Consider the following 26,523-nt stretch of genomic DNA (forward strand, 5'->3'; position numbering starts at 1 on the left):
GGGACTGAGGTTTAGCAAGGGCAGGAAAACTAAATAGCTCAGATTTAAACACCAGGACTAAAAATATAGACAGGGTGGTCTCAGACTGTACTAAGGGCGTAACAGATATGCTGATCCCTGGAGGGTTTGCATAGGCAGAGAAATCAGGGGAACCAAAAGCAAGGACTTCCTCTATAGGAGGAGATACTGAATCTGAAGGAAGGTTTTTACCTCTCAGAGTATCAGGACCGGCAAGGCAAATTTCAGAGAGAGGGGAAACTGTGTGCAGACTTCTAGCTAGCACATATGAAAAAGCGTCACTTTTGAGTGAAAGCAGTGTGTCAGCAAACATTCCTGGGAACACAACATGAACCCCAGGAGGGGCATAATGACCACTGTACACTTTTAACCCTAAGCTTTGAGAAGGGGAGAACACAGACAGTACACGGGGGGTAATCATAACTGTACTGGTCTCTGATGTGGGTATTTGGTAAGGAGTGTCTGGGAAACCAGAAATGACTGCAGATTCCACGACGTGGGGACTATGCGCTGAAGCAGGGATCATCGCTCTCTGGGTGACAGACTGGTTCAGCGAAATACCCGGGAATGGGAACTCTGCGACCAAGCTTAGGGAAAAACTTGGTAACTGGATACATTTAACTGGAATCAGAACTTTAGCCGAAGTTTCAGGGGGCACGGCAGCTGAAACTTGAGCTGAAGCAGGGGTTTTATAGCAAAAACTAACTAAGGACTCAGCAACGTTGGGGAAGTCATTTAATGCAACTTCTGCTGTCGGACTTGGGGACACATTCTCTGAGGCTAGAATGGAGGCATTAACTTGGAGGCAGCAAGAATTTACAGGGGTAAATGCAGATAGTACCTGAGAGTAAAAAATAGGGAGTTTTTCCTCTGTAATGGGAGACACAAGGGATTTCTCTTCATGAGCTAGGGACGTGACCTTGGCTGGCGAAGAACAGGGAGTTACCAAAGGAGGCTAATAGGGGTGCCCCACAGGGGTTAATACAGGAATGACCCTGGGAACAGAACTTAGAAATTCAAGCTTAGAACGTGGAAGTAGAAAGGATTCTTTCTCTTACGGGGAAAGCACGCAGGACTGCCTAGCAGGGGTTAACGCAGGAAAAACCTCAAGGGCTGGAATGGGAGATTCAGAGTTAGAAATAGAGGGAAAAAGGGACTTGTTCTCGGATACTAGAGCCTTAGTGTTGGCTAGAGAAATATACGTATACTCCAGGGGAACCTCACAGGACTGATCAGCAGGGGTTAACGTAGACATATCATTGGTGTCAGAGTACCCGGGCGTACAATCAGGGCTAGGGACCATGGCAGCTTCTATGTTAGGGGGCAGTGATAGTGGGTCAGTTTGGTCATTTCCTGGAGAGGGAGATACGTCCCCAGGTTTAGCGACAGGACTGGCAGCACAGGGGGACTGCCAAGCGTCAGCGTAGCTGGCGAGGAGAGGGTCCTGTTCCTTTATGCAAATGTCCAAAGTCAGGGAAAGTACACAGAGTGTGTTTTGTGCATGAGCCAACATGAAGAGAGGGTCCTGTTGGACTAGGTGAATGTCCAATGATAAGGCCAAGGCATAGAGTGCACTTCGGGCGTTGGCAAGTTTGATAGGATTCACATTATCCCAGGTTAAATGGGAACCAGGGGAGTAAACACAAGCGGCCAGAGACTGTTTTAACTCCTTGAGGCAGTAAGCCTTACTAATGAGATCATTACGGCATCGGCGTTGCAAAGGGGTTAAACCTGCTAACATAAACGGATCTTCCATCCGAGGTAGTATTTCGCATAGATACTGGGACTGGTCTGCAGGCCGGGACAGGATTTCAGACAGAAACTTACCAACCCTCACCACAGGGCGGTCCGAGTTTGTGGGGCCGAGCATACTGTCACGGTTGTGCTCGCCACAAACCTGGGTCGGACCGCGTGGCTGAGGTGGGGTTGTAAAAGCACCGACCTTAGACCGCGCAGGCTGGTCCGGATTGCGCAGTTCGTAGTCGTACGTAGCAGGGTCAGGACTGGAGAAGGCAGCATCGTCAGTGGACAAGCCAGGGTCAGGACTGGAGACATGAGGGTAAACGTTGTTCAAGCACGAGTTCGGAAACAGGTAGTCAGGAGTTCCCCGCTTCAGCTTAGGAGCGTGGGAATGGACTCTGCGCGTGCGGCGACCATGGCCCATGGTACTGGTCTCAGGAAGTGATAGGTAGACCGGAGTGGGCACACCGCCTGGCAGCAGTGGTAGATCAGTGCTTCAGCGCAAGAGTCCTGAGCGGGCTGGAGAATCCTCCGCTTCAGCGCAGGAACCAGGACACGGCCTCTGCAATAGAGAATGAGCAGCAGGCCCCAGGAACCAGGGAGCTGAAGACAAGACTGGGGAAACCTCCGCTTCAGCACAGGAGACAGGAACAGACCGCTGTCTAAAAAGATGTCCAACCTTTTTTTGAACAAATCTATTGTACCTGCCATCACGGTCTCCATGGGTAATGAATTCCACATTTTAACTGCCCTTACTATAAAGAACCCTTTCCTTTGTTGCTGATGAAATCTCCTTTCCTCCAACCTTAAGGCCTCGTCCAAGTGAAGGGAAGAGCGGAGCGAGCGGGCTGGCGCTCATGAGCAGTGACGTCACCTGTATGTAAGCAGGAGACCTGTGCCAGGACGGCCTGTAGCCGAGGTCAGGGAACAGTCCACACGTGTAGTTTCAGGATAATGAAAACGTTCAGTGGCTTTATTTCTCCATAACATAATATAACATGTGGGTACACTGTCCCTTCAAACCAAAACAAAACCTGCTCCACATTGGGAGATCTGACTAGCACACCAGGCCTATCTAGCAGGCTGGCTGGCTAGACCATAACCAAACCATAAGTGTACTTTAAGCAGTCAGGAAAACAAAAGAACAATCCTTACTTTGGTTGAAGTAGTGACTTTGGTGAAATCCCTCTGGCTAACAGCTCACATAGCAGCGTGCTCTGGTCTAAGGCAAGCAGCTACTGCCAGTAACAAGATCCTGGCCTCGGAACCGGGACGAGCGTCTCTGCGGGAGTTTGTACCAGGAACCCTCCGAGATGGGAATGTGTCTTCCGATCGGGTTGACTGGATCTCCCGAGCTGGTGGGTTCTAGACCCCTCGATTGTCTGCTCTCCTGCCTCTGGTATCACCGGAAGCAACTGGTGTTTGCACGGACCGTTCCCAGCTATCCTGTTGGGTGTCGTCGCCAAGGAAGTTTTCTACCAAGCGGACCGCTGAATCCAGGGAAAATGCAGCGTGTCTTTTTACCCAGGAGTGGGAGGAGGGGGGCAGTATCTGTATGAACTGCTCGAGCACAAACTGTTCAAGGATCTCTGCCTTGGTATGCTTCTCCGGTTGTATCCACCTGGTACATAAGTCTACTAAGCGGTGGGCTACGACCCGAGGTCTGTCTCTGTTTGTATATTTGACTGTCCGGAATCGCTGTCGGTAGGTCTCTGGACCTGCCATTCTATTTGCTGGGCCTGTTGCTCAGCTTGTTTCTCTGCTAGCTGGAGCTGTTGCTCAAGGAACTGAGAAACAAATTTCTCCATTTTTTTTTGTGTGGCCCTTCAGATACAGGGGCCGTCGGACATCCCACTTCTGACACCACCTGTGGCAGGACGGCCTGTAGCCGAGGTCAGGGAACAGTCCACACGTGTAGTTTCAGGATAATGAAAATGTTCAGTGGCTTTATTTCTCCATAACATAATATAACATGTGGGTACACTGTCCCTTCAAACCAAAACAAAACCTGCTCCACATTGGGAGATCTGACTAACACACCAGGCATATCTAGCAGGCTGGCTGGCTAGACCGTAACCAAACCATAAGTGTACTTTAAGCAGTCAGGAAAACAAAAGAACAATCCTTACTTTGGTTGAAGTAGTGACTTTGGTGAAATCCCTCTGGCTAACAGCTCACATAGCAGCGTGCTCTGGTCTAAGGCAGGCCGCTACTGCCAGTAACAAGATCCTTTTCTACCTTGCTGGCTATCAGGTGTCAACTTACCTCCTGATTACCTAGCTTCCTCCTGAGTTAACCTTCTGAGGGCTGGATGCAGCACTCAGATATATGTTTCCCAGGCATAACTGATAGGGGTTGACTTCACCCTGTCACATACTTCCCCTGTTTGTGTGTGGCTAGGGTCCCACACGGCTGAAGCCCGATCCTCCACTCCTTCTTTTGACAAAAAAAATCAGCATTTCCATGGTCCTTTCCAGGTCTATGCTGTATATCAAAAGAGAAGGGTTGGAGGGCCATATACCACCTGGTCAACCTTGAGTTTGTGTCCTTCATGGTGTTTAACCATTTCAAGGGCGCATGGTCAGTGACCAGGGTGAAGTGTACTCCGGCGACATAATGTCTCAAGGCCTCAATTGCCCATTTTACAGCGAGGCACTCCTTCTCAAAGACGGAATACCTCACTTCCCTTGGGAACAGCTTCCGGCTGATGAACATTATGGGGTGTTCAACACCATCAAATTGCTGGGACAGCACTGCTCCCAGTCCTACCTCTGAGGCATCCGTCTGGAAGATGAAGGGCTCTTTAAAATGTGGGCTCCGAAGAGCGGGGCCCTCTGACAGGCACTTTTTTAGCATGTCAAAGGCGTCTTGGCACTCCCAAGACCATTTAACTTGGGTCGGGGCACTCTTTTTTGTCAGATCTGTTAGGGGTGCAGATATTTCTGAAAAATTGGGGATAAACCGCCTGTAATACCCTGCTAACCCCAAAAGGGAGCGGATCTGTGTCTTTGTCTGTGGGGTGGGGACTTCCTTTATGGCGGCCACCTTGCTAGCTAGTGGCCTTACTATCCCTCCCCCAACGGCATAGCCCAAGTATTTTGTAGTGGATTTACCCAGAGCACATTTTTTTGGATTTGCAGTGAGCCCTGCTTCTCTTAATGACGTTATGACTGCCCTTAACCTTTTTATATGAGACTGCCAGTGTCTGCTATAGATGACGATGTCATCCAAGTAGGCCGCGGCATATTTCCTATGGGGTCGTAGTACCTTGTCCATTAACCTTTGGAACGTGGCTGGAGCCCCATGTAACCCAAATGGCATAGTAACGAATTGGTATAAACCAAGAGGGGTGGCGAAGGCAGTTTTGCATTTGGATTCTTCCGCTAGAGGTATCTGCAAATATCCTTTCGTGAGATCTAGGGTGGAGATATACTCTGCTTTACCAAGAGAGTCAAGAAATTCATCCACCCTAGGCATTGGGTATGCATCGAATCTGGATACAGCATTTACCTTTCGCAGATCCATGCAAAACCTCACCTTCCCATCTGGTTTAGGAACCAACACTATAGGACTACACCATTCGCTGTGGGACTCCTCGATCACGCCCAATTCCAACATGTCTATTATCTCCCTCTCTACCAGGTTTTTTCAGCCCTCTGGCAATCTATAGGGACGGGACCGTACTTTTACGCCAGGTTCTGTCTCAATCCTATGGGACACTAAATCAGTCTGCCCTGGCAGCTCAGAAAAAACATCTGGGAACTGGTCACATAATTCTAGTAGGTCTGACCTTTGTTCCGTTGTTAACTGCCCTCCCATGGGAACCTGATGGTCATTGTACGTATTACCCTTTGGAGGCTGTGGACCCAAATCCGTCTCTCCTTCCCGAGGGTGGATGAACAGCGATCTCATCGTTTTCCAGGGTTTCAGGAGGTTTACGTGGTAGATTTGTTTACCCTTCCTGGACCTTGGTTGAAAGATCTCATAGTTCACCTCCCCGGTGCGGCGGAGAACTTGGAAAGGACCCTGCCACTTTGCAAGGAGTTTACTCTCTGAAGTTGGTAGTAGTAGCATCACTTGGTCCCCAGGTTGGAAGACCCTCAAGCGGGCATTTTGGTTGTACTGCCTCTCTTGACGTTCTTGAGCAGATTTGAGGTTTTCCTTAGCAAACCGACCTATCATGTCAAGGTTTCTAAGGTTTATGACATACTGAAGGGTATTCTTGGAGGGGGAGGGCTCCTCCTCCCAGGATTCCTTCAGTAGGTCGAGAATACCCTGAGGTTGGCGTCCATATAGGAGCTCAAACGGGGTGAAGCCTGTGGATGATTGGGGAACTTCTCGTACCGCAAACAACGGGAAAGGGAGAAGTTCATCCCAAGCTCGCTTTTCAGTGTCCACAAACTTCCTCAGCATGGTTTTTAAAGTACGGTTAAACTTCTCTACCAATCCATCAGTCTGAGGATGGTAGACTGAGGTCCGGACGGATTTTACCTCCAATAACTTCAGGACATCCTGCATTAACTTTGCCATGAAATTTGTTCCCTGGTCAGTTAACATTATTTGGGGAAGTCCTACCCTAGAGAACAGTTCTAACAGCCTGTGAGCAACCTGTTTAGCAGTGGCTGATCTCAGAGGGAAGGCCTCAGGATATCTGGTGGCATAATCTACAACAACGAGTATAAATTTATGTCCCTTCGCAGAGGGTTCTAAAGGTCCGACCAGATCTACCCCAATTCTCTCGAATGGGACAGCTACCAAGGGCAGAGGGACCAAGGGAGCCGGCTTCTGTCCTTTTTGGCTAGTTAACTGGCATTCAGAACATGTCTCACATAGTTTCATGATGTCACCATGTATGCCTGGCCAGTAAAACCGGGACGAGATGCGGTCCGTGGTCTTATCTCTGCCCAAATGACCACCCCATGGGAGAGTATGGGCTAGGGTGAACACTGTTTTAATCAACCCTTTAGGGACTAGGATCTGTCGAATTACCTCCCCTGTTTGTGTAACCTTATTCACACGATATAGGATGTCATTCAACAGTTCAAAATGTGGAAACACTCTTACCCCTTGTTCATCCATTATCTTGTTGTTGACCTGTACCACCTTCTCATATTGTCTAGCCAGAGCTGGGTCTTCCCTCTGCCTCTGACGGAAAATTCCCATATCTATCTGTTCCCCACCCTGGTCATCTCCGGCCATGACCTGCAGTCCTTTGGGCTGATTAATGTTACCAAGAGTCCCAGCCTTTCTTAACCAGTCCTCTTTTTCTGCACGTCTCTGTTTACTTGTCTTTGGGACGTGGTGTCTACGGGGAAAAATCTCTGGGGAAAAAGGAAACAAGTCTCCGGGCTTCTCCGGTACCAGAGAAGTAGGCTCCGTAGGAGTAGGGGCCAACAATGTTTCGAAGTAGGGCCAGTCTCGGCCAAGTAGGACAGGAGCAGGTAGCCAGGGAGCAACTCCCACTAGTAGGCTAGCCTCTTGATCCTTGATACGCAGTAGAATGTTCGCCGTCTGGTATCTCTTTGTATCTCCATGGATACACTCGATATTCCAAGGAGAGTCATAGGATAGTCTGTTGCTTGGAATTAGGCCCTCTAGGATCAGGGTTTTTCCAGATCCCGAGTCAAGCATGGCTTTTACTATTTTCCCCTCCAGAGATGCTGGGACTAACCACGGATTGTGGTCCCCTCGGAGAGAAGCTGTGGCAGTGGTTCTGCCATATGAACAGTCCATCTCATCATCTCCTGAGTCCGCAAACTCGGTCGTCAGCGGAAGCTCTCAACGGGGTTCGGTGTTTGGACTTCTCCGCTGTTGTATGGGATCCTCCCTTCTGGTTGGTGGTGGTATCCTCTCCACCGGATGGGTGACGGAAGTCCAGGTTCTCAGGGAATACTGTGGGTGGCGGCCTCCCTTGGGTGATCCAATGGCCTCGGAACCGGGACGAGCGTCTCTGCGGGAGTTTGTACCAGGAACCCTCCGAGATGGGAAAGGGTCTTCCGATCGGGTTGACTGGATCTCCCGAGCTGGCGGGTTCTAGACCCCTCGATTGTCTGCTCTCCTGCCTCTGGTGTCACCGGAAGCAACTGGTGTTTGCACGGACCGTTCCCAGCTATCCTGTTGGGTGTCGTCGCCAAGGAAGTTTTCCACCAAGCGGACCGCTGAATCCAGGGAAAATGCAGCGTGTCTTTTTACCCAGGAGCGGGAGGAGGGAGGCAGTATCTGTATGAACTGCTCGAGCACAAACTGTTCAAGGATCTCTGCCTTGGTATGCTTCTCCGGTTGTATCCACCTGGTACATAAGTCTACTAAGCGGTGGGCTACGACCCGGGGTCTGTCTCTGTTTGTATATTTGACTGTCCGGAATCGCTGTCGGTAGGTCTCTGGACCTGCCATTCTATTTGCTGGGCCTGTTGCTCAGCTTGTTTCTCTACTAGCTGGAGCTGTTGCTCAAGGAACTGAGAAACAAATTTCTCCATTTTTTTTTTGTGTGGCCCTTCAGATACAGGGGCCGTCCGACATCCCACTTCTGACACCACCTGTGGCAGGACGGCCTGTAGCCGAGGTCAGGGAACAGTCCACACGTGTAGTTTCAGGATAATGAAAACGTTCAGTGGCTTTATTTCTCCATAACATAATATAACATGTGGGTACACTGTCCCTTCAAACCAAAACAAAACCTGCTCCACATTGGGAGATCTGACTAACACACCAGGCATATCTAGCAGGCTGGCTGGCTAGACCATAACCAAACCATAAGTGTACTTTAAGCAGTCAGGAAAACAAAAGAACAATCCTTACTTTGGTTGAAGTAGTGACTTTGGTGAAATCCCTCTGGCTAACAGCTCACATAGCAGCGTGCTCTGGTCTAAGGCAGGCCGCTACTGCCAGTAACAAGATCCTTTTCTACCTTGCTGGCTATCAGGTGTCAGCTTACCTCCTGATTACCTAGCTTCCTCCTCGGTTAACCTTCTGAGTGCTGGATGCAGCACTCAGACATATGTTTCCCAGGCATAACTGATAGGGGTTGACTTCACCCTGTCACAAGACCAATCTTGTCCTGCTATAGGAAATTTGCGAGCCCGGGGTGGGCGTGTCAGTGGGACGGGGGGCGTGTCAGTGGGAAATGGGACGTGTCAGTGAGACGCGGGGGGGGGGCATCTATTGCAGTAATATATATATATCCATATATATATCCATATATATGTAACGGTCAGACCCCTACCCAATCTCATATGGGCCCCTATGTGCAGAATCTGCCCCCAGTTACATGTCATGTTGTGTGATGCACCTGCTGGCTCACAGGACTCCTGAGTCTCCCGCTTAATGGTATTGGGGATGTCACCAGGACTGGCTCGTGAGGTAGTGCTGAGTTCTACTCACAGTTGGTACAGTGCCTCCATCTCTTCCAGGTCCCCACGACAGCAGGGAAGAGTTTCTGGAAGAGAACCCCTGGGTGCAGCTTCTCCCTGATTACCTTCGGTCTCAGGCAAGAAGGTTCTTTGAATCAAGGGCATCTTTATTAGCATTCTCCATGGCAGACTGCCCATCATAGCAGCCGGTACTGAGCCGCACATCATATAGCTGCACACCTCAAGGAAGTTCCCTCCTGACTCTGTAATAGAGACAGGGATATCTCTGCCACCTCTCCCCTAAGGGAGGGCCACAATCTGTGCCAGAGCCCTGACACAGTGTGGGGTCAGCTGACACTTGAACTTCACTCTTGCACTGCAGAGAACCTGCAGACAGACAGAACTGAACTTTAGGAAGTGATGCGTATTATATCGCTCCAGAAGACCCACCCCTGTGTCACTGTCAGTGGACACAGACATGCTGTCACTTCCTTTGCTACATAGTACACCTCACAGGGGGTTGAGGGCAAACCTCCATGATAACTTCTGGCAAACCTGCCCTCTTAACAGGGATTACTGCACAGAAGAGAGAGGCATGTAACCCCAAAATTACACAGGGCTACATATATATATATATATATATATATATATATATATATATATATATATATATGTCCCCTCTCTCCCCCTCCCTTCTCTCCCCTCCCCTCTCTTTCTCTCCCCCTGCTCTCTCCCCCTCTCTCTCTCCCCCCCTGCTTTCTCCCTGCCCCGCCTCTCTTCCCTGCTCTCTCTCCCCCTCCCTCTCTCCCCCCCACCCTCTCCCACCCCCCTCTCTCCCCCATCTCTCTCTATCCCCCCCATTGCTCTCTCCCCTGCTCTCCCACCCCCTCTGCACTCTCTCTCCTGCCCCTCCTGTGCTCTCTCCCTCCCGCGCTCTCTCCCTCCCGCCCCCCCTGCGCTCTCTCCCTCTTGCCCCCCCTGCGCTCTCTCCCTCCTGCCCCCCCTGTGCTCTCACTCTCCCTCCCCCTGCGCTCTCTCCTTCCCCCACCCTCCCCTCTCTCCCCCCGTCCCTCCCCTCGACTCTCCCCCCGACCCTCCCCTCTCTCTCCCCTGACCCTCCCCTCTCTCTCTCCCCCCGACCCTCCTGTCTCCCCCCCTTCCCTCCTCTCTCCCCCTTCCCTCCTCTCTCTCCCCCTTCTCTCCTTTTCCCTCTCTCTCACCCTTCCCCTCTCTCTCCCCCTTCTCCTTTCCCCCTCTCTCCCCCTTCTCTCCTTCCCCCCCTCTCTCGCGCATTCTCTCCTTCCCCCTTCTCTCCTCCCCCCCTTCTCTTCTTTCCCCCCTTCTCTCCTTTCCCCCCTTCTCTCCTTTCCCCCCTTCTCTCCTTTCCCCTCTCCCGCATTTTCTCCTTCCCCCCTCCTCTCCTTTCCCCCCTTCTCTCCTTTCCCCCCTTCTCTCCTTTCCCCTCTCCCGCATTTTCTCCTTTCCCCCCTTCTCTCCTTTCCCCCCTTCTCTACTTTCCCCTCTCCCTCATTTTCTCCTTCCCCCCTTCTCTCCTTTCCCCTCTCTCTCCCCTTCTCTCCTTTCCCCTCTCTCTCCTTCCCCCCTTCTCTCCTTCCCCCCTTCTCTCCTTTCCCCCCTTCTCTCCTTTCCCCCCTTCTCTCCTTCCCCCCCTTCTCTCCTTTACCCCCCTTCTCTCCTTTCTCCCCCTTCTCTCCTTTCTCCCCCTTCTCTCCTTTCCCCTCTCTCCCCCCTTCCCCCCTCACTCCGTTTGCCCCCCCCCACCACCACCACCTCGTTTACCCCCCCTCACACCACCACTTCGTTTACCCCCCCTCACACCACCACTTCGTTTTACCCCCCTCACAACACCACTTCGTTTTACCCCCCCCTCACACCACCACTTAGTTTTACCCGCCCCTGTTCACATCTCTCCGTTTTCAGTTTCGTGTCCCCCCCCCCATTTCGTGTCCCCACCATTTCGTGTGTCCCCTCATTTCGTGTGTGTCCCCCCCCCGTTTCGTGTCCCCCCCCGTTTCGTGCCCCCCCGTTTCGTGTGTGTCCCCCCAGTTTCGTGTGTGTCCCGTCCCCGTTTCGTGTGTGTCCCGTCCCCCCCGTTTCGTGTCAGAGGACAGCAACCAATGCAATGCAATACAATAAAAGCCCCCAATGCTTGTATTGCATTGGTTTTGCCTTGCTGTCCTCTGATTGGGTAAAGTAGGTCATGTGATCTGAAGTCGGAGCTGCAGATTCAACATTTTGAAACTCTTGAATCTAAGCGTCGAGGACAGCTCACGGGCACGCGCAGGAGGGAGCTCACGCAGGTCACACACATTGTCTCAATGTGTCTCATCATAGCGAGCGTGAGCGCCCGCAACAGCTCAGCGCCACCCTGGACGCAGCCTAAGGGATGCCCCCGAGTCCTTTGTAGTCCCCTTGGGATGAATAGTTCTTTTGAAAGCTCCTTGTATTGTCCCCGAATATATTTGTATATAGTTATCATATCCCCTCTTAGACGCCTCTTTTCTAATGTAAATAAATCTAATTTAGCTAGCCTCTCATCATAAGTTAGAATGTCCATCCCCTTTATTAATTTGGTGGCTCTTCTCTGCACTCTCTCTAGTTCCATAATGTATTTTCTTAGGCTTGGTGCCCAAAATTGTACTCCATATTCAAGGTGTGGTCTTACTAATGCTTTGTAAAGGGGCATAATTATGTTTACTTCTCTTCCATCCATTGCCCGTTTGATGCAAGATAAGATCATTTGCCTTTGCAGCTACTGCATGACATTGGGCACTATTGCTAAGCCTGCTGACTACAAGCACTCCTAAACCCTTCTCCATCAAGGATTCCCCCAATTTATCCCCATTTAATTTGTAATTCGCCTTTTTAGTCTTGTATCCCAAATGCATAACCTTACATTTATCTGTATTAAACATATATATATATATCCAATACACACAAATAAGCCTGCAACGAACTAGACTAAATAACTTAAATTGCTATAATGAAAAAGTAAGATCATATAAATAATAATAATGACCTAATGACGATGCTAGGGACAAAATAATTAATGAAAAAAGGAAGATAAAGAATCCCATCAAAAGCACTCTAGCAACAATTAATAATAATAGAATTTATTAAATGGAAAAACGCATAGATTATACAATATTTAAAACAGTCCCCTTGGAACCCCAAAAAACATGAATTCTGGTAAATGCACCAAAATAAAATTGAATTTAGTACATACTATAATGGCACCAGAAAGTGTAAATAATGATGTCATCTTGTTGCAGGGTACATGCAACTACACACGCGGGTTTCTTGACAAGGCTTATTTATTTAGCCTTAAAAGATATACAGTACACAAAAACAAAAATAGCTTTTCATCAGCAAACAAGAGAAAAGAAAATGGCTTTTTCTTCAGCAAACAAGAGAAAATAAAAATGGCTTTTTCTTCAGCAGACATGAGAAAAGAAAATTGCTTTTTCTTCAGCAGACAAACAAAACAGTTTCTCTTTAGCATACAGTCTAAAAATAATGCAGTTACCCTTTTCTATGCAGGAGACAGACAGTTCATCATTCATCTACTTTGATAACAGACCTTGTATCAGTAATCTCTTCAGTAGCTTACTCCTCTCTCCTCAACAGCCAGCCCCATGTGTCTACAGCCTGGGTTGTTAACACACCTTGATTAGGCAGCTGGGATCCAACTAATTGTCCTGAGGTTCCCAGCTGAAGTTAACCTAGTCAGTGCTGCACTGCAGACTAGACATAGGTTTTCCAGGCATATAGCTGGTGGCTTTTATTTACCCTGTCACACATCTCATCTCAGATGACATCATGAAATAATTCTTTCAGTGAGGAACTGCGGTTCCTATCTCCATCTGAATGTATTCACAGCCATCACCCGAACTCTCGCGGGATTTTGAAGCAGGATATCTCCGCAACTCCGAGTGGTCCGATGGTATTCTGGGAACCAATCCTAAACCTCGTTATGTGATCATGGTCATCAGACGTCACGATATCCACCCACTGCATCACGATGTAGCTTTCATTGGATACCAACTATCAGCTGCTCTGCTGCTCGCAGCGCTATTGGATTATACTCACTTTAGGTGTCCTTTTTAAGCCTGATTGGACGCCACCAATTTAAGCCCCTGGACGAAGCAGGGGTAGCGAAACGTACGTCGGGCTGTGTTTGTACTCCCCTGGAACCCCTCAACCAGGCTCAGAACTTTCAGTGGACACTGACTTCTACAAATTCTGCTATCAATCCATCCTCTCCATAGGACCACTATACTTATTATCCAGTGGTGACTATTGCACTCATACAGCATGGTTCTTGTATTGTGTTTATTTCATACACAATCTAATTTTGGTTGTTGAGTGGTACTATTTATATACATAGATTCAGTGTCCAATTTTTACTAACCCTCTTTTTTGACCGGCCGGTCTTGGGTTATATGAGCAGGTTATTTACACTTTCTGATGCCATTATAGTATGTACTAAATTCAATTTTATTTTGGTGCATTTACCAGAATTCATGTTGTTTGGGGTTCCAAGGGACTGTTTTAAATATTGTATAATCTATGCGTTTTTCCATTGAATAAATTCTATTATTATTAATTGTTGCTAGAATGTTTTTGATGGGATTCTTTTTCTTCCTTTTTTTCATATATATATATATATATATATATATATATATATATATATATATATGTATATATATATATATATATATATATATATATATATATATATATATATATATATATATATACATATATATATATATATATACACACATTTTTTTTATGTATATATACATTTTTTCAGATACACACGTATGCATGATGTGTGTATATATATTTTTGATGTATACTTGTATATATATGTACAGATTTTCTATCTTCTTTATGGTTTGTTTACATTGATTTATGATACATTTTTCACTGGTTTTATAAATTTAAAACATAACCTATAAAAGATTTTTTATGGATCATATTAATATCATTGAATTTCTTCACTAAAAGATTTTGGTATCTTTAAAGCTATTTGCACTGTTTTGTGTACTGTTAACTAATTGTCTGGGGGGGTGTGCCCATCAGCTGCGAAGCCGGTAGCCCGCATGCGGGTGGCTTCCACCAAAGACTCCGGACCGGTCATGGAACCAACTCCAAGCGAGACGTCCCATGCAGCACCTGTCCCGGTTTCATCGGTGCCCACAGCCAGGAGCGGAGGACATCTCAGCGCGGACCTGCAGCAGACGGACGGCCGGAGCAGACATCTCACCACGGTCACAGTCGGTGACCGGCAAGCATTCGGCTTGATTGATTCAGGAGCTGCAGTGACCCTGGTCCGACCTGATATGGTCCGGCCAGAGGAATTGATCCCAGGCCCTGAGATACAGATCACTGTGGCCGACAGAGAGCCACGGTTCCTGCAAGTGGCCAGAATCTTTTTGGATTGGGGGGAGGGCCAGGGTGTGCGGGAGGTGGGGGTTTTACCCGGTTTGGATGCCGATGTTCTTCTTGGCAACGATCTGGGACCGATGACCTGGACCTATGACCGAGTGCCCAAACCCGCTGCAGTGGCGGCGGTTACCCGGAGCCAGACAGCGGCAATGGCGGCGGCACAAGTCCCCCAGCCTTTGGGACCAATGTTAGCGGAGGGCGCAGAGGAGCCCGGGGAGGTAAGCCAGGATCTGTTGCAACCACAGACTGACTTACTGTTTCCCCTCACCCTTCCCCATTCTTCGGACAATGACATGACTGGGGGGTGGCCAGAATTAGGAGCCCAGTTTAGGGAGGCAGTGAAGACAGACCCTACCCTGGCCGGCGTGAGACTTCGGGCGTCCGAATCTCAGGCAGGGGAAGGCACTAAGCACTGCCTATGGTATAAGGGACTCCTGTATAGAGAAGAAGGGAACCCAGGGATAGAGGAGGGATTGACCGGTAAGCGACAGCTAGTAGTGCCCCAGGGGTACCGACAGCAACTGTTACGGGTAGCTCACTCTATTCCGTTACCGGGACATCAGGGGGTCAACAGAACGCAAGCCCGGTTATTACAGCGTTACTACTGGCCGGGGGCATCTCGAGATGTGGGCACTTTCTGCCGCTCTTGTGATGCCTGCCAGCGAGTGGGTAAGGCGGGCGACCGTGTGAAGGCACCCCTGAAACCCCTACCGATAATAGGGGAACCCTTCCAGAAAGTAGCGATGGATCTTGTAGGACCCCTTATGATTTCTAGCAGGCAGGGAAACACTGTGGAGCAGGTGGAGATAGGGGCACAGTTGAGTGCTAGGCAGAAGGGACAAGCCAGGGACATGCTAGCTAAGTATGGGGCCCTCTTCACTGACATGCCAGGGACCACACATCTCACAAAATACCCAGTGCTCACAGGGGACCTGCGGCCTCTGCATAAGCACGCTTATAGAGGGTCAGCAGAGGTCAAGACCAGTATGGAGAGGGAGATAGAGGAGATGCTGACACTAGGGGTTATTACTCTTTCCCAGAGTCCTTGGGCAAGTCCGGTAGTCCTAGTTCCTAAGAAGGACAAGACCACCCGGTTTTGTGTGGACTACCGCTTGCTCAACGCTGGGACGGTGTCAGATGCCTACCCCATGCCCCGCATGGATGAGTTACTGGATGAACTCGCGGGGGGGGCAAAGTATCTGACCACTATGGATTTGAGCAAAGGCTATTGGCAAATCCCCCTGACCCTGGAGGCTAGAGAGAAGTCAGCATTCATCACTCCAAGTGGCCTCTATGAGTTTTTAGTGATGCCATTTAGGATGAAGAATGCCCCGGCTACCTTCCAACGCCTGGTCAATAGGTTACTGGAAGGGATGCAGAGCTATGCCAGGGCTTACTTAGATGACATTGCTGTCTTTAGTAATTCCTGGGACTCCCATTTAGGACATGTAGCTGCGGTGCTAGATAGGATCAGGGAGGCTGGGCTTACCTTGAAACCCACTAAGTGTATGGTAGGGATGGCAGAGGTCCTGTACTTAGGGCACAGGGTGGGTGGAGGGCACCTCAAACCAGAGCCAGCCAAGGTAGAAGCCATAGTTCAGTGGCCGGTTCCAAAGACCAAGAAACAGGTCATGGCATTTTTGGGCACCGCAGGGTACTATAGGAAGTTTGTCCCACAGTACAGCGCCGTGGCCAAACCCCTGACTGATTTGACTAAGAAGCAACTGCCTGTGCTTATCACCTGGACTCCTGCCTGTAAAACTGCTTTCCAGGCACTGAAAACTGCGCTTGCTGGGGCCCCCATACTGGCTGCCCCAGACTATACCAAACATTTCCTCATACAGACTGATGCCTCTGACTATGGCATTGGGGCTGTGTTGAGCCAAGTGGGGGACGACGGTAGAGAGCACCCTGTGGTGTACCTCAGCCGAAAACTACTCCCCAGAGAGGTGGCCTATTCCACCATTGAGAAAGAGTGCTTGGCCATTGTGTGGGCACTCAAAAAACTCCAGCCCTATGTGTATGGAAGGGCTTTCACGGTCCTCACAGACCACAACCCCCTGAGTTGGCTGCAGAGGGCATCAGGGGAGAATGCCAAGTTGCTAAGTTGGAGCTTGGCCTTGCAAGAGTTTGAGTTTACTATTCAGCACAAAAAGGGTAGTGAAAACAGCAATGCTGATGGACTTTCACGTCAGGACTATCCCTCTGAGACTGAGTTCGTTAAGGGTGCCAGCAGTGCCCCACTCCCCGTTAGGGCCTATGGGCCACAGGTCACCCATTAAGAAGGGGAGGTGTAGAGGGAGAAAGGGGGTGGCCCGGTATTAAAGGGGTTGCACCCCATATGGCCATCCCCTGACCTCACCAGAGAGACAAGGGGTTAACTGGACTGCGGTCCAGGGATGAGGTTTGCACCTTGTTATACCTTGAAAATGTATGTTCCCCTGTTCCCATGTTTCATTATAAGCATGTATTTTAATGTTTTAAAGTGCATTTCTGTATCTCCAGTTCTGGAGGTCGCAGAGAGTTCATATTTGGCCAATATGTGGAGTCACTGTAGGCATTAAAAACTGGCAAAGGTCGACCCACTGAGCCCACCAGAATGGAACTTATTAATATGTGTAGATATTAAAGTGTATATGTATTTTATTTTGGATCTGTTCTGAAAATGCAGACGCCATTTGCTAGGTTAATAAGTCATGAAGGGCAGACGGCTGAGTAGCCTAAGCACGGTGATCAAAAAGTAACTGCCTTGATTGTTACCCAATGTCTAGGGATTAAGTATTAGTCAATCAACAAACTCTGTCAGTCTAATTGTTACCTGAGGGCATGGGTTAGTCTGTTAGTCTGTGACTCCACAATAGAGAGTGGATACAGATAATTGTTCACCAATAGGCTGTGTTCAATGTTAAGAATAGGGTTGCACAGGTATATAAACTGTGTCAACCCTACAGTTTTTAGTTGTGCTGGAGTTGTGCTTCTGATACCATCTTGAATGTCACTGGATTGCTGGAGTTGTGCTTCTGATTCCATCTTGAATGTCACTGGACTACTGGAGAATTGCTAGTGGATACTTCTCCATCCCCCAACCCTAAGTAAGTGTTATCTTCTTGTCTGTTAATTGTACTATATTGATGTGTTCACCTTATTTAAGGAATAAATTATATTTTATTATATCTAAGCCTCGTTCAGTTCAACCCAGATATTTGGTGTTCATTATATCTTGTCATAAGCTACCGTGACAGTGTGCAATCAACATCCTAGCAGTTGGATCTATCTACAAGACTTTAAGCTTCTCTGTTGGTGTTACTCTACAGGGCAGTACTATCTAACTGATTACTTAACTCCTGAGATAACACAGGTGCAATATCGTATCAAGATTGATATGATGCTTTACTGCTAATATAAAGCTGTATGAATTAACCAGCCATATGCAGTGTCATCTCAACACTAATGCACCACTTGCACAACTAGTATACCTGGCACTACATATAAGGATTGCATTAAATCCCTTATATAAGCTTTCCCCAAGGCTTCCTGATTTAAGGTTGCTTGGGGTTAGTGTATTCAAGCAACACTAACAATACCTACCAACCCAGGGATCACACTATCCCCAAGGGAATTCAGCGTATTGTCATTCTGTTTAATTCTATTTTAAATCCCATTGTTTTATTATGTTTCTAATAAATTTAATTTTTAATTGACCAATCATCTCAACATAGTGCATGAGTGCTTTAGTGGGGTTCTTTTCTCTCCAGTTCATTGTATAAAACATTGTCATTCTAATTGCGGGCGGCTCCCAATATACATCTTAGCCTATAGTGCTTTAGGAGCCGATATCTGCATAATTATAACCAGCAGAGTTGAATCCATGTGTAAGAGAGCTGTAGGGTATTTAAACTCGGCGCCTCCGGAGTCCTAGCATAACCCCAGAAGAAGCCGACAGACTGGCGAAAAGCGTTGGGCTTTTTGGACGTTGGAGGCCACCGTATCAACCCACTGAAGTTCCATCTTGCTGACGTCAGAGGTCCCGAATGGTCTGCCAGTGAGAACAGCAGACGGAGACTACACGCGGGTGAACGAGCAGGACGGGCCAGACGAGCAGGTGCTAAGACCGGAGAAGAGTTGGAGAGCGCCCCAAGTCACTCCTTGCTTATTACCATCGGGGTTATTGTGAGTTGGCATTTTCCCCTTTGTGTAATTTGTCTATGGAGGAAAACGTTAATGCACCATCTTTTCTGCACTGTGTTTCTTCCTTACATGTGATCACCATGGAGGGCTAACTCAAGATGCCTTGTTCAATGGAGTGTTTTATGACATTTGATTAACTGGTCGTATCATCCATTACCTTTATTCACTTATGATTATTCACTTATGATTATTCACTCTATTTATTCACTAAACTAAGAAAATGCTCTCCTCTGAAGCTCATTCGTTCATTAGTCACTTTTAGCACCAAAGTGAACCATGGACATTGATATTAAGACGGACATAGGATGTTGGTTAATGTACTATTTTCTCGTTTATATGTCAGGCAGATGTAAAGATTTGCAACTATATTTTCAATGTTCGCTTCTGTACAAGGTCGTACGATACGTAGAGGGTCTCCCTTTTAGCTCTTTATTAGCTTATGAGCTACATGGACTGCAACTCTGGCGCATGTCCTGTGCATATAGAGCATATATTCGTCAAATCATCAGACATTAATAAAAGGCTACATCTTCCTGGTCTGTTTAACTCCTCGAGTGCTGCCTGATTTGTTTCTTCTGGACCTAAAAGTCACGCTATGGTGCTTCATAATGTAACATTTATGTCATTGGAGGGATGAGTCGTCCGTACTGATGGCCATTTTTTTAACTTACTTTAAGAGATTTCTTCTTGCCCTATCCAACACAGTTTTTTTTTTTTTTTTTAATGTAATGCTTCAGGATATAATGGAAGGTTAAAATGAAGCGCTCTCTAGAGCCAAGTGTAGTCTACATGCTACCATAGTAACCTCAAACTCTAAAGATTAAGAAAACCTTATTTTTTTAATACCAGAAAACCGTTTTGTTTTTTTAAAGAGTAGAACTTGCTTAGGGGGCAACACACTGAAAACAAAATATTAAAATACAAGCATCTGGGGGTGATAGGTGCTTTAAGAGCACCTTCCAAAATTTTGAAATGTCAGAGAAATTATTCCTTCTGAACTCAAAATGGGCGGCATCACCATTTAGGTACAAGATCAGGGAGGCCCCTATGTGGAATACCAGAGTTCCCTGGTGTTTGTTTATTCTGTGACTTATAAATCTCTATTTATGTCACCAACTCTGTGGGTAGACATAACCTGGGGACAGTGTCTGTGTAGTTTGGAGAGAGTTATCTTCACCTCAAGTTGAAATGAGGGATCCGCTTTTTCAATCTTATAGTTTCAGTAACATGAAACATCAGTGGGAAAATAACATTTAACCATGGATAGGATCTCCAAAAAATAATTGGTTTATTTACATGCTAAATATTAATGGTAATGTGGCTTGAACATTGCTAGCACCAAAATCAGAAACATTTCCTCAGCACTCAAAGGGTTGATTGTGAATAGCATGGCCCATGCTACAAAGCCACAAATAATACTAGAAGTAGAAGACTTCCAGAACAAGTTTCCACACACAATGACGTACAATGCAAACCTACATGAAATGCAACTGAATATTTTGACACGTCAACTATATTTTCTTAATATCACTTTTATTACTCACACTGCTAGCAAAGAGATGCTGTTTTGGTATTTAAGAGTACTCACAAACATAGCAGAATAACGACTTTTAATGTTGCATAGACCGCTTAATTCACATTAATATGAAAATGTATATTGCATACACATTCACCTTCATATGTTTGTGATTTAATTCAGCACACAGAAAAGATGATGTAGATGTTGTACATTTTTTACAGAATTAGTTTTCCTCGTCCCACCATCTTTTCTGTTTTGCTCGGTCAGGAAAATATTGAGCCGCACGTGGGACAACGGTTTTACTTTTACCAAACTCATACGTTTTAGTTTTTTTGGGCAGGTTCATTTTCTGGAAGCGAGATGGTTCTACAAAACCATCATGTTTTCTGGTTGGAACAAATGACAATGCTTTTTTCCAGTCTCCAGTGTCCTTTAAGGTCAGCAGAATGCGCATCATTTGGTCAATGGTGAGGTTTTTGGCCCCCACCTCCCAGTGCAGGTATCTCTCTAGCGGAAGTCGTGCTGTGGCCAGATTTAGCCGCTTGGCATTTGCTAGAGATAATCCTGTCTGCTGACACCGGTCAACTAAGGAGCCGACAATGTAAACTTTGTCGTGGTCAAATTTTTTCAACTCAGTGGGAGAGTCTGCTGTTAAGTAGACCAGTCGATCTCTCGGGAAAACGTCAATGTGAGATTTCTCTGTGGCAGTGACAAAGATTTTATCCCAACCATCCATGTAACGTCTTACTAACTCTTTATGGTAGGGCCCATCAGGCTGGAGACTGCAGAGGTGTATGTGGAAAGGATCCACAGATCTTCTGTTCCAGCCTTCAGACTCCAAAAACTGGTTCACAGTGTTCTCCATTTCCCTGCGCGACATGTAATTCTCATACACCATGTCAAATACTAAAGGTTGTCCAAATGTCATTGCCTGGGCAGACTTCCAGTGCTGCACGTTATCCATAGATTTCTGCCAGAACTGTAAGAAGAAGGTATTCCTCAGCCCAGCTTTTTCAAACGATTGATCCAAGTCTTCCATCTTGGTTTTGCGAAGTTTTTTCTTTTCTTTCTCTGCTTTTCTCACACCTTCCTTTATTGACAGATATTTTAAGTACTTTTTTCTCGATGTCTTGGTGAGAAGCTCAACGAGGACTTTTAATTGCTCTTCGCTAATAGACTCGGGTACGGATCTCCCCGCAAGTCTCCACATCTCTACGAGTTCTCGCATGGCAGTCAGAGAGGAATCCGGTTGCCTCTCCATCTCCTGCTCATTTGCAGTCTCTTGTATGCCGGATCTCATTATATTTTTCCACTCTTCCAGGTCTAACTTTTCAGAGGAATCTTGCTTGGTCCCTTCATTCCTCAGCTGTCGGGACAGTATTAGAGTCCTACATTGTGATTGTGGGTGAGGCACATTTATGAATAACCATCTGCTGCCGCCTTCCTTTATCCAGGTACGAAAGGTAGAACATCCAATGGTTCGCAGGAATGTATTAATGAACCGCATTGTCCAAACAACGTAGAGAGAAATCTAAAGAAATGCCTGTAAAACATTAGGAGGGGAAAATGTCATTCAGATCATATGCAAATGTCTGTGTTTGTTACTAAACATACTGGACACCTAACAAGCTCCTATTGAACCCCCAAAATGACCACAACATATATATAAGCATATGAGTGTCACAGAGGAGTGCTACTTTTGGCCAAAAATGTCAAACTAAAAGACCATTTTACTTATTAGATATTTACGTATATATTTAGGCACTGTACCGTGTATGAGTCTCACTGGATGTGCTAAAAACTGAGCTTTGTCTGTGTTTTATGTTCTGTCTCTGGTTTTAAAATGTGTTTGTTACTATAAATGTGTAGAATTTAATATACAGGCAAATTAAAGCAGCAGTTTGTGTGTTGAATAAAAATTAAATCCCAAATGAATGATTGAGAATGTTGTGCTGTACAATGAAAATACAATGACATATAGCACACACAAAAAAACACTGTTTTCATAGTAATAAATAAATATATGGTGCCAAAACACTTCTACTTTGTAAGCTATGGCAAAAACCAAGAGGACACAGAGTTATAGAGGATATTTATGGCTGTGTAGTGTGGGAAGTATGCTTAACAGTTCTAATTATTGGAGGGGGGGGGGGGGGGGAACAATCATTTGGGACCTATGTATAGATTGAAATATTTTGAAGCTTTATAATGTTGACATGTGCTATCATATTTGATGCTACGTGAATAGTGATGTAACTCCCTTAAGTGCCAGAGGGAGCTTTGATACTTTGCAAACTTCCTTCTGCAAATGAAGGAATTTAAAAAAAGAATCAGGTATTAGTCCAGAAAAGCATTGACAGAGTAAAAACTGCTAGCTTTACTGACCAAACGATAATCACTACACTCCATGATCATCAATACAATCAAAGGATGTATGGAAGAAAGTGTGAGCCTCAATACTTTCTTTGTCAACACACACGCTCAATCAGGTTTTTTTTTTTTTTTTAAATATAGACGTGATTGCAAATGCAGTCCCACATCTGTAATAATAGTGAACAATATGGGTATTGTTGTTTAAAACCACCAGTGCTTCTCACCTCAGTGCATCCGCTCCATGCTGCAGCCTAGCTGCCAGGAGAAGGTCACGCAGCGGTAACAAGCCCTGTGCACACACTGCTGCACAAGCGCGTCAGCTTTATCCGGGGGGAATAGGCTGCAGAGGGAAAGAGAAGCACTTTGCGTGTCGCACACGCGCACACACGCATACATACACACATACACAAACACACTGTACCATGCTCCTGTATGGGGCCGTCGTGACTGTGAGATAGCTGGCTGCTCATTTCCGTATCCGGGTCTGATTGGTACTGTGTCAGTATGCTGCTGCTCCTCCTCCTCCTCTCACCAGTGCATATCACACAGGGTGCTGGAGCTGTGCCTGTCTGCGGCTTCACCCCTGCTCAAGTGGGAGACTGACTCTCCTACAGCAAAGCTGACACTTCCTTTTGTAAAGTAATGGTAAGTATTGATCTAGTGTAGGTGCTCACATGAAGTGTATGGGTGTGGCTTCTTTTAGTCATTAACATAAAGTAACATCCAGAGACAGATATGTTTGTGACAGGAGTTGGTTTATGACTAAGGGAAATAAGCTCTCTTTTTAAGTTACGATGTATACTTGCAATGTCATGTCACTGCCTTAAACATCTATGACAAAGTTCAGGGTCTTGTTGGTACTCACAAGTATTTACTGTGAGACTTGTGTTTGTGGCTGTATTAAACATAAGTAGGGTAAACAGTATGGAGAGGAAATGGGGTGTCCAGAAAAAAAATGAACCTGCAAATTTTTATTTAAAAAAAACCAAAAAAAAAACCAAGAGGAACGTCTAAGGCTGAGGCCATAGAGGGGGAAGCCGCTCTGTCCCGGAGCCCCGTCTCCTCAATGAGGATGTCTTTAGAGGGGGCTTCCGCGAGCGTCTGCAGGTGTGCTGAGGCGCAGGGATTTTCAGCCGACCGGCGAAACAGTTTCAGCTGAAAACACCCACTCAGTGCGAAGCGGCGTCATGACGTCAACGATGTGCCGTTGACGTCGGCGCTTCGCGGGCTATTGGCCCAGCGACGTCACTGCCCCACCTCCCGATCGCGCATGCTGGCTCGCCTGCCAGTCCATGGAATCGCTCCTGACCGAGCAGGCGAGCCTCAGCGCGGAGGAGCGCGGCTGGACCCCTCTATGGCCTCAGCCTAAGGCTACGCTTATAGTGCGGGCGACAGCGACGCCGTGGCAAAACAAATGCATTGCCGCCGTCGCGTGCGCTTATAGTAAGCGCGGCGCGACGGATTGGTGGTGATCGCTGGAAGTCATCTCTTTGATTTTCCAGCGACCGTCGGCTGACCGCAGTGTGTGTTTTGTGGGTGTAGAGGGGGGCTGCAGTGTGTGTGTGTCTTGTGTGTGTGTCTTGTGTGTGTGTTTTGTGGGTGGAGGAGGTGTGCAGAGTGTTGTGTGTGTGTGTGTCTGCAGTGTGTGGGTTTACATGGGGGCTGCAGTGGGTGTAGAGGGGACTGCTAATGTGTGTTTTATGCAGGGCCGCCAACAGCGGGGGACAGGGCACAGGCGTCCCGGGCCCGTTGAGTCAGGGGGACCCGGCCGCCACCGGGCCCCCGTGTGTCAGGGAGAAAAAAAAAGTGTCTTAAAAAGAAGCCCGTGTCAAAAAATAAATACATTAAAAAAAAATATGAGGCGAGGGGATCCAATCAGGGCCCTCCTCATGGGCGGGGAGTGGGACGGACTACAAGTTAATATAAGCAACTGCACAGGCGGGAGAAGCGAGTTTGAATGTTCCCGGCTGTGCAGCTGCTTATGCACATAGAACATAAACGTTAAGTACATCCATGCTGTAATTGTTATCTGTCCTGTGATTGTGCCTCTCTGAGTCTGTTTCACCCTCGTGTGTGTGTGTGTGTGTGTGTGTGTGTGTGTGTGTACTCCTGTTTACTCTGTAGTCTGTTTTTTGTCTGACTGTCCGTCCTACCTCACTCCCCCCCCCCCCAACCGGCATCCTCCACCTTCCACTTCCCCCCAGGCCCGCACTCCTACCGGCCCGGCATCCAGAGATCGGCAGACCAGATTCCTCCGCGGCCGCCCTCAGTCCGTGTCTCTGACTGTCTCCACTCCTACGCGCGGCGCTACAGTTTTGGGCCTACCACGCACGCGGCCCTCCCCAGCCTCCACCACCCCCCCCGTACCGAAATCCACCAGCCCCTCCGTACCGAAATCCACCATCCCCCCCCATACAGGAATCCACCCCCCCCCTGTACCGGAATCTACCATCTCCCCCCCTGTACCGGAATCCACCCCCCCCCCCTGTTCTGGAATCCACCCCCCCCCCCTGTACTGGAATCCACCCCCCCCCCCTCCTACCGGCATCCACCATCAGCCCCCTACCGGCATCCACCTTCCCCCTCCCTCCCCCGTCATTCTCCACCTTCCCTCCAGGCCCCCACACCTACCGGCCCGGCATCCAGAGACTGGCAGACCAGACTCCTCCTCTCCCCCTCAGTCCGTGTCTCTGACTCTCTCCACTCCTACGCGCAGCGCTACAAACAGTTTTTGAAAGCACGCACGCAGCCCTCCCCAGCCGGCTCCTCATTTCCCCCTACCGGCCTCCAGAACCCCCTACGCAGCCCTCCCCTACCGGCCTCCAGAACCCCCTACGCAGCCCTCCCCTACCGGCCTCCAGAACCCCCTACGCAGCCCTCCCCTACCGGCATCCAGAACAGGGCATTACTAGCCAATAATGCCCTGGCTGGGTTAAAGTCTCTCGGCTTCGCCTCGGGCCTTCAACTCTTCCAGCCAGGGCATTATTGACCAGTAATGCCCTGTTCTTCGGGGCTTATTACTTAACGATGTACAAAATTTGCCATTTTTTAGTTGCAAAAACAGATGCGGCTGGGTCAGAGTTTGCAAGCGATACGCTAAGCATTAAGTCAGTGTGCACTGCAATGTTTGATATGTCAGTGTGCACTGCAATGTTTGATATGTCAGTGTGCACTGCAATGTTTGATATGTCAGTGTGCACTGCAATGTTTGATATGTCAGTGTGCACTGCAATGTTTGATATGTCAGTGTGCACTGCAATGTTTGATATGTCAGTGTGCACTGCAATGTTTGATATGTCAGTGTGCACTGCAATGTTTGATATGTCAGTGTGCACTGCAATGTTTGATATGTCAGTGTGCACTGCAATGTTTGATATGTCAGTGTGCACTGCAATGTTTGATATGCTAATTTGCTAAATTCTCTAAAATCACTATATTTGCTTAATGCAGACACTATAAATAGGACACATTATGTACCGCTCACGATCTGGTGATATTTCACTGAGCGTTTACTAATTTGGTGACATTTATCAGCCCTTTGAGGCTTGAGTGAAGGGAGGGAGGCGATGTACAGCTCGCCGGTAACAGGGAGGAAGGCGATGTACAGCTCGCCGGTAACAGGGAGGGAGGCGATGTACAGCTCGCCGGTAACGGGGAGGGAGGCGATGTACAGCTCGCCGGTAACGGGGAGGGAGGCGATGTACAGCTCGCCGGTAACAGGGAGGGATGGAGGCGATGTACAGCTCGCCGGTAACAGGGAGGGAGGCGATGTACAGCTCGCCGGTAACAGGGAGGAAGGCGATGTACAGCTCGCCGGTAACAGGGAGGGAGGCGGTGTACAGCTCGCCGGTAACAGGGAGG

At 47.8% G+C, this 26,523-nt stretch overlaps 2 protein-coding genes across 5 annotated transcripts in view; one reads left to right on the plus strand and one right to left on the minus strand.

The window, feature by feature from the left end:
- Positions 1-26,523, plus strand: part of TXNL4B (thioredoxin like 4B) — a 62,839-nt gene that overhangs the window by 24,292 nt on the left and 12,024 nt on the right. Inside the window, exon 1 of one of the 3 annotated variants that reach the window (XM_075590118.1) lies at positions 23,157-23,307. The exons of 1 other annotated variant lie outside the window; for it this stretch is intronic. The gene's annotated coding sequence lies outside the window, so the exon portion shown is untranslated. Of the gene's footprint in view, positions 1-23,156; positions 23,308-26,523 lie in introns of those variants that run through there. One more of the 3 variants, XM_075590119.1, reaches the window with a different exon arrangement.
- TRMT10C (tRNA methyltransferase 10C, mitochondrial RNase P subunit) lies at positions 20,283-23,209 on the minus strand. Of its 2 annotated transcripts, none has more exons than XM_075590113.1 (2): positions 23,084-23,209; positions 20,283-21,832 (listed from the first exon to the last, which is right to left on the minus strand). In XM_075590113.1, exon 2 carries the CDS (start codon positions 21,794-21,796, stop codon positions 20,513-20,515), a length of 1,284 nt encoding a protein of 427 aa, XP_075446228.1. In that variant the 5' UTR covers positions 21,797-21,832; positions 23,084-23,209; the 3' UTR covers positions 20,283-20,512. The 2 variants fall into 2 exon arrangements, with proteins under 2 accessions (XP_075446228.1, XP_075446227.1); XM_075590112.1 differs by lacking the exon at positions 23,084-23,209 and adding an exon at positions 22,887-23,068.

This window comes from Ascaphus truei, chromosome 3 (assembly GCF_040206685.1).
Source record: "Ascaphus truei isolate aAscTru1 chromosome 3, aAscTru1.hap1, whole genome shotgun sequence".
In the NCBI taxonomy this organism is placed as follows: domain Eukaryota; kingdom Metazoa; phylum Chordata; class Amphibia; order Anura; family Ascaphidae; genus Ascaphus; species Ascaphus truei.